Here is an 8,242-nt window from a genome sequence, read left to right on the forward strand (position 1 = left end):
ATTTCCTTGTTTGATTTTATTGGCAAATATGGTAGCATTTTTACCCAGCTGCTGGAAAGGAGCCTTTCCATCCCTAACATCCACACCGATTGCATCCTTCACCACGTGGCCAGCTGAGAATTAGTGCTAATTCACACCCTGCTCTTGGACAAACACAATTTCTAGGGTAATATTCAGGTGTCCAGACTACTCGAGGCAGACCTGACCTGTCAGGCTGTCCAACAGCAAAGGTGATAAGACCTACAAATCCCATTGCGTACCCTAAGGCATAGGGGCAGAAGGTCTTCGACGATCTGGGCTACTGTTAGCGACATGGCTGGGTGCTGCCTTAGTGGCATGCGATGGGAATGACCATCCCTTCCACTATGAGGACACTCGTGTAGCCAACTCCCTGGCCGGTGATGGCATGTGTTGGGTGGAGAAGGGGAGGAGATGGTCTCCAGCTGGATCAAGAGCTTAAGGGGGAATGGTCGGTGAGACTGTCCCAACTCCGATCTCTAGTAAAGGCCTCGTTTGGTGATTTCCACTGAAGAAATGGCAATATCATTGATAATCTGCAGCTTGGTGATGGATGAAAGCCGCTTCTGCCGATGCTTGAACTGCAAGATTTTGTTTTCGTTGATGAAAATGTGGAAATAGTCCTGGTCAGAGTAGATTTCAACCTGGAAGAGAGACTGTGTTAGGTTCACCGTGTGGCCACACATCCTCACTGGACCTTGCTGCCATCATGTTAGTGAGTGCCCAGATCTGGGCACATGCATCTACAACCCACTTCAAATCCTGCCAGAGCTGACACACACACTGCTCACCCCCATTTTGGGCAAAAGGAGGGAATAATTGAGTTCTTCACTTCATGATAGCAGAAACTGGTGATAGAGCACAGTCTAAAGTGAAAACAAATGCAGCATCCAGGGATTTTTGCTGGACCTCTGCATGCCTGTGCCAGAGCTGGGTGTAAATCAGCAGCAAATCAGGGTACAACAGAAATACTAACAGGGGACAGAGCCAGAGAGGGGATGTTACTGGGTATGGCACTGGCAGGAAAGGCAGAGCTAGATCCATGAGGAGGACCTCAATATTGGCTGTGTCACTCCTGTCCCACCCGAGGAGACCCATGGGGTGACACAGGGTTACCTGGAATGGCTCCTTTGCTTCGAAGGGGAAGGTGTTATTAACCTCTTCCTTCCCCCAGTGGTTGGCGAGGAAGGAGTTGCAGATGATTCTGGAGCTGGAGAAGCGGGGGTTAAAATGGAGAGCAATTTGGTCTCCAGGGTCACAGAGCAAATTAATTTCAAACCTAAGACGGCGAGAGAAAGAAGTGATGGAGAGCCATGGAGCAGTGCTGCCGGCTCTCACGAGCCAGGAGAGCTGCGAGTGGGGCGTGTCCTTACATGCTCGTACTGGAACTGAAAAAAAAGCTCGCACGGGAACTGGCCTCACCCTTGCCCCCGACGCTCCAGCCGGGACACATATCCCCTCTGTACAGGGCCTCGAACTGCCAGCAAGGAGGTGACGGTGAAGCATGGCAAGGTGGGAGAAGTGCACAGCCCCGCTCATCCCTTACACTTCTCCATCTTTCTCACCCTTTCATTGTCTTCTCCTTTCTCCCCCCTTCCCATGCAGGCACACTGTCTACCCCTGCCTTTTTCTCACTCCTAAATAATCTCAGGGGCTCTAAATTGATAAGAAATGAAGTTGCTACAACATCCAGTAGATAAGGTGGGATTTGCTGCCCCCAAGGTCTTTTGTAAAGAGCTGGGAGGGATCAGGGAGCAAAAATTAAAGAAGAACCTGAATGCCTTCATTGTTGGCAGGACACAAAGACACTCTGCTCCTCTCCCTCCCTGGGCAATATAAAAATCCAAGCAGAAAACTTTGTGATGCTTTGAAGCAGGGTGTGAAAGATAAGGACTGATCAAGGAATGGGTGTAACGTGGCATCCAGCCTGTCCTCATCCAGCGTTACATGAGTGACTCTTCCCACGAGCTCCTGCCTGATCCTCCGTTCCACCCGCTCCCCCCATCTCCAAGGTTAAACTTGCATAAAATGAGCTGGAAAATGTTCCTTTTTGAATAATTCATAGTTTTATAACTCATTTTAATAAGAACTGCTTGCCATTTCACCCTACTTTTTTAGCACTCTAATGATCTTGCATTTCTGAGCATCTTCCTCTCCCAAACTTATTGCTCACACTGGGAAAATCTCTCCAGCCTTGGCATCTCCACCGCCAGCTGCATGCCTGCCTCTCCCTCCCTACAGCCAGGACTTTCACTCCCCTGTTTCCTTCTCTGCCATGATTTCCCATTTCCAATGCATTTTTGGGATATGCACGTTTTGGGGCAGGAGCTGAGACATGACGATGGCCAACCTCATGCCCTCGTGCCCGGCTACTTTTGGAGGGTGGCTTTAGGAACCTGTGCATGGTCATTCAAAGGCTCTGACCACACCAGTGTTCAGCCCTGGGAAATGCAGAGAGCTGATGGAGCTAATGATACAGTTTCAAACAGCAAGTGGTGATGGCAGCACCCAGGTTCACCTTGCCTTGACCCTTAGCTTGTCATCATTACAACAAACCCAGCAAAAGACACACCACATGCACAGGAAACGGCAGTTCCCTCTTTGCGGCCGGCTGTCCCAGCGGAGATGGATGGCAAAACACAGGTCTCCTCTGCTAAAACATCAGTTGTATTTTGGTCTCAGCTTACACCCTCCAAGCCAGAAGTGCTGCCATCAGGGCACCATTACCCCAGACCAGCCCTGTGGTATAACCAAGAAGAAAAATCTGTCCTATTGCCCTTTATTGAAAGCCATGAAGCTCACAGCTTTGCAATAGCCTGGACTGGACTGAAATAGAGGACCAGCACTGCAAGTAGCACCCCCATGTCTTTCAGGATTTCTGCATCTGCTCTGCCTTTCTTGCCCTTATTTTCCTTTATCTTTTCCCTTGCTTTCCTTTATCCACCGCCTGACCCCGCGCCGTCACCCCTCAGACACACCAGGCTGTGCCAGACCCTGTCCCCAGCGCTTACCCGCAATGCCATCCCGCTCGCCTGCCCCTGCGCCACAGACCCGGCTGGGTGCACGGTCAGAGGGCCCTATATAGGGGCCGCCAGCCAGCAGCCCACGTGCGCGGGGATTAGCAGCAACAGTGGGCTGAGGGCTCCTTTTCAGAGCAGGCTGTCGGGCGCGGCTGGGAGGCGGGGAGCAGCAAATCCTGCTGCCCCTCAGCAGGGTTAGCCCGCTCATGCATGCAGGGCTAATCCAGCCCCGCTGCTGCCCGCACAAAGGCAGAGGTGGCCAGGCAATCCTGAGCTGTGACGTGATGGAGCCGGTGTGCAGCAGCGACAGGGCGGACAGGCATTCAGGCTGTAATCCGGGGGGCAGACGTGTTTAATGCATGAAGGAAGGATGGGGACTTCCAAAGCTGGGGGAGATACCGGGAGTCCCATCCGCTGCAAGGTCCAGAGAGAAGGGAGGTGGCAGAAGAGAAATGATGGCTCTTACAGGGGCTCAGACCAACGGAGATTTCTTTTTTCCCCTGTTTTCCTTTGTGATGACTCTTTGTGGGTCAGAGCCCAGCCTGAAACAAGCTGATGCCAGCTCTGACACAGCGGCTTTTCCACCTCGCGGCGCCCTGGGGCCGGCGGGGCTGGGGATGCTGCTGTGCTGAGTTCAGCACGCCCTGGCTCTGCGTTTCCCCTCCTGCTGGGGACAATACAGGGATTTGGGAGCAGGGCAAGGGAGCCTTTGTCTGATATTTCCTGTCATGGAAAGGCACCAAGAAATGGGTAGCAATGAAATGAATTTCAGTGATGAGGGTTTTCATACTGACAGTCAGCATGTGCTAACGTATGCCTGGGTGAAGCCGAGCCAGGGCAAGGAGGGCTGGCTGTGCATGCCCCCGCCTCTTCACAGGGTAAATGCATTAAAACATATGCTGGCCCCATCCCTGCATGCACTGGAGGCTGTGATACTCCCCGGCTGGTCCTACAGGAATCCATGGCTTTCACGGTTAAAACCTCCTCACTGTATGGGCCACAGTGCTGATGTTATTTAATGTGTTTATTTTATTTCCAGCAGATAAGCAGAATGAGAGCTACTATCCCAGGCTCTGGTGCCCTTGGCAGACGATTAAAAATGCAATCCAGTGGACGTAGAAGCCAACAGCCTCTCTCGGGACTGAAAAAGCCAAGTCCCAGGCTGGGATTTGCCCATTTGGACTCCTACAAAACCAAACCATGTGACACTGAGCTCTGCCGTGGTCTCCTTGCCCAGCTCCCAGCTCTCCAGGAGCTGTGCCGGGGATCACCGGAGCGGAGCTCTGTGCTACAGATGGCAGCATCGGAACGTGCAAGAGAGCTGTGAGCCAGCAGCAGAGGTGCAGAGGTGGTGGTGGCAGGGCCAGGGACATCCCACCCATCCTTCCTTGGGCTGCCATAGCATGCTGGACATTGGCCTCTCTGATCTGCCCAGCTGCATGTCTCCCCTACTTATGGCCTGAACCCAAAGTTGTGTTTTCACCCCCCAAATCATCCCTCCCTGCTTGTTTCTCCTGCCAGCCAAGCAAGGGACTGCAGGGAGAAGGGGCTGCTCTTGAGATACCCACCATGGCGGTGGGCAAAACCAGACAGCGTTGCAGTCCTGCACTTAGGAAAGGAGTGATCTGCAAGCTAAAAAATTGTGCCAAATTTATCATTATTATGCTAATGAAATCAGTGGACTGGGGAAGGCTTGGACACCGCAGGGCAGGTCGGGGTGCAGTGGGGTAGCAGAGGGCCTTGCCCATTAAGCTGTGGTGGGACAAATACCGGCTCCTTTCTGTGCCCAGGGTCTGCATCTCACCCACGCAGCGCAGAAACCAGTGTCAGTCATGACCTCTAGAGAAGCTACTGTAGCCTTTTATTTTGTCTAGTAAAACCAAGTGCTTGCCACAAATCTGTGTACACAGCCTGTCCTGGCAGGGTGATGTCCCGGCCACGCTGAGTCTCATTCCAGCTCCTACTGCAGCCTCTGCTGGTGCCACCACCAGCAACAGGCATTGAATTTGCTCCCCTGCTGTGAAAAGCTGCATCAGGCCAAGCAGCACTGGGAGCCACAGGGCTTCCCTGTGGGAGAGCAAAAAAAGCCAGTGAAGGCAGGTTTGGAGAGATGGTAAAGCTCTCGAGGAAGGAGGGGAATTTAGATTGCTCCAGTTCTGGGGACAGCAACTTCTGAGATGCTCAGCGCTTCCCAAAATTCAAGGCTTTGCTTCCTGTTTGCTTTTCAGCAAGAGCAAGAAAGGTTGCTGGGGAAAGATGCAAACACATGAGTTTCACCACTAAATGGTGCCCAAATACCAACTGGTTTTATAGGTGTACCTTTATTTGCCTTCTGCCTGTTATGCTGCTGCTCAGAAGCCAATGTAGCATCTGTCTGTTTAGCAAGGAGGAAGGGACTGGAAATATGTTTAAAATCTCAGATGTTGGAGGCAGCACTGGGTGGTTAGCTCTTCATGCCATAACTTTTCTCTTTCGTAATGGATGGAAAAAAACCAAACACAATGATTATGTGCCACTGGGATACAGAAGAGACAGATACAGTCTGGGGTGGAAGGAGGCTAGTGTAGGCAAGGAGCTGATAACCTGCTGATTCGGTTAACTGCAGGGGATCTTCGTTAGTGTGACACTTTGGTGATTATCAAATCACTTATTGGCAGACCTGCTTATGCATTTGTCAGCCATTTGGTCATACAACCATCAGAGTTTGCACCTTTTCTTAAGTTGTTATTAGTCATGTCCTGCTCTTGGTTGGTTGTCCCAAAGTCTTTTTCCTGCTGCTCATGATGTGGCAGAAACGTTCAGTGAGGAACTCGGTACTGCGCTTCCCGTGGGAGTTTTCATGCAAGGCTCCCGTGCGCTAAACTGGGTGCATTTCTGGACGTGTGATTATTCCCATTAGTCTCTAGAGGTCTCCAAACACACAGCCTGGACTTTCAGGAGCTGAACACAGTGCTCAGCTCCACACACCATACATCGATTTTCTCCTTGTTGCACTGCCTGGCTTTGCAGTTCACCCGCAGCGTGATGCTCCAGTTTCTGACACCTGCTCAGGTTTTACTGTGAGCTCTTGTAGGAAAGAGTCGTCCACCCCATAATTAACTCAGTCGAGCCCTGAAGTGAATGCTGTCTTTGGATATTGCCCCAGGTGTATTCTCCACACGCTGGTCCTATCTACCTTGTCCTGTCAGCCAGAAACATCAGCATATAGACCTGGCTGTGCCCACACCTCAGACATTATTGCACAGCCCTGTCTCCTATTAACGGTCACCTATGTATGTACTCACACACATATATATAGCAGCCACCGAATGTCAGCAATATATACCTACTGGAGGCCTATGATCACAAATCAACCCACACTCCTTAAATACACCAATGCAAACAAGCCAGCCCAGTGCTCCTGGCCCACAGCCACCTGTGGCCAGTGGACTCACATGTGCAAAGCTGCTTTCGTACCTAATGGCCATAGCAGGGTGGCTGTGGCCACAGGGATGCAGCCAGAGCCGGGCTCATCTTGGAATCACCCTTGGCTAACCCTCCTGGGATTAGTCCAGGGGCCTCCAGGCCTGCAGCCTTATGGAACAATTTAAGATTAAGCTAAGAAATGATGTATTTTTAGTGGTGGGCTCTAACCACCAGACAGGCTGGGCACAGCAGTGAGGCTGCAAATGGTGCCATTGCAAAGTCCCTTGTTTTTTCTTGCTTTGAAAATCCCCATCCAGCCACAAGCCATTACTTGTCTGGGCACAGCACCACGACTCCCTCCTCCAGCCCAAGGACTCAGGCCTTTTTCTCCACCTCTGGAGCCAGAGCGACTCACTGGCTTTCCTAAAACCCCATGCTCTTTGTTTTAGGACAATAGCTTTGCAGAAAAAAAACATACCATAAAACAATAGTCCGGGTGCAAGCAGAGCCTCCTGGGCATTGCCTGCCAGCTATGTGCTCCAGGCAGGCTCAGCTCTTTCCTGGAGGGTGAGTCGGGGTTACCCCAAATCCAGACAGGTCTCCTGGAGCCTTCCCCCACCAGACCAAATCAGGGGCTGTGATTTCCCCAGCGCACACCTCTGTGCGAGGCTTCTCCAGACTTGCTTATCCGCCACTTGGCAGTATTTATACCTGCTTTGCAGCCATTCCAGTTCCTCCAGGGAATTCCTAAAGCTCCCCCGTGCTATTGGGAGTCAGCTCTCTGCTTCAGCCACGCTGCCTCGGGAACGTGTTATCCTGGGAAGGGTTTTGGCACATCACTTTGCCAGCTCAGCCCAATTCCCTTTCCCCCAGACCTACAACTCTGCATTAGCTCCCTGCTCCTGGTTGCTCTGCTTGGGAATCTCTCTCCAACACTGCTGTCTACAGGCAGCATCCAGAGACCAGCCACCTCAGTGCCGTGCCAGGGTTGGACAGTGTGAATACTTCTTCAGGCTTGGTGCTGGTGAGAAAAAACTATGTTTTATAAATATAAACTATTTAAACTATTTTTTTAACTCAAAACAACACTTTTGAGTTAAATCTTAGTGCAACAGTCAATGATATCTCTGTATCTCTGCAATCTCACCCTGCTGTGCTTTATGGGACTGACCAGAAGAGGGCTGGAGACTCCAGGCAAATCCCTGAGACAAATTATAACTGTATAAAAATCACACACGGATCTAACTCTAGAAGAGTCTGATGTAACACCCGCTGCTGCTCTAGGATGGGGGTCAGCTCTGCAGCCTGCACCTTTCCTACTTGCTTTAAGGAGACTTCAGTCTCTCTCAAAATGCATTGCAGAATAACCCCTTGCAGCTGCCCAGCCTAAAAATTGCTCATCGGAGAGCAAGGAAAGAAAAACATCACACCCTGCAAGGTGGCAAGAGAAACAGGGAGAAGCAAACACCCCCCGGCACACGCTGCCTGGCTCCGGCCCGGTATTGACCAAGCTTCATGGTCAATACCTCGTTGGAGTGTGAGCTCCACTAACGAGCTGCCGAGCCACTGGGAATGGCCTCAGCGCTGGCGGCTTCTGGGGCCGTTGCGTTTGTCAGATTTTCCATTCTTTGGCCACTTGTTAGCATGTCCCATCATCCTCCCAGTTAGGCACTGGTGCTGAGGAAGGGGGGGGGGGCACGTCCTCTCCCCTGGCAGCCATCTGGGCAGCTGCCGGTATGAAATTCTGCTTTTTACACTTGTGGGACGGTAAGTGAGAAAAGGAGCTGGGTTTGGTCCCA

General features: G+C 51.6%; 1 protein-coding gene across 1 annotated transcript; it reads right to left on the minus strand.

Moving 5' to 3' along the window:
• Window positions 1-497: 497 nt before the first annotated feature.
• Window positions 498-3,041, minus strand: LOC103913572 (grifin-like). The gene is made up of 4 exons (XM_009320073.1): window positions 3,030-3,041; window positions 1,392-1,495; window positions 1,135-1,297; window positions 498-662 (listed from the first exon to the last, which is right to left on the minus strand). Exons 1-4 carry the CDS (start codon window positions 3,039-3,041, stop codon window positions 498-500), a joined length of 444 nt encoding a protein of 147 aa, XP_009318348.1.
• Window positions 3,042-8,242: the final 5,201 nt, after the last annotated feature.

This window comes from Pygoscelis adeliae, unplaced genomic scaffold (assembly GCF_000699105.1).
Source record: "Pygoscelis adeliae isolate BGI_AS28 unplaced genomic scaffold, ASM69910v1 Scaffold242, whole genome shotgun sequence".
NCBI classification, from domain to species: Eukaryota; Metazoa; Chordata; class Aves; order Sphenisciformes; family Spheniscidae; genus Pygoscelis; species Pygoscelis adeliae.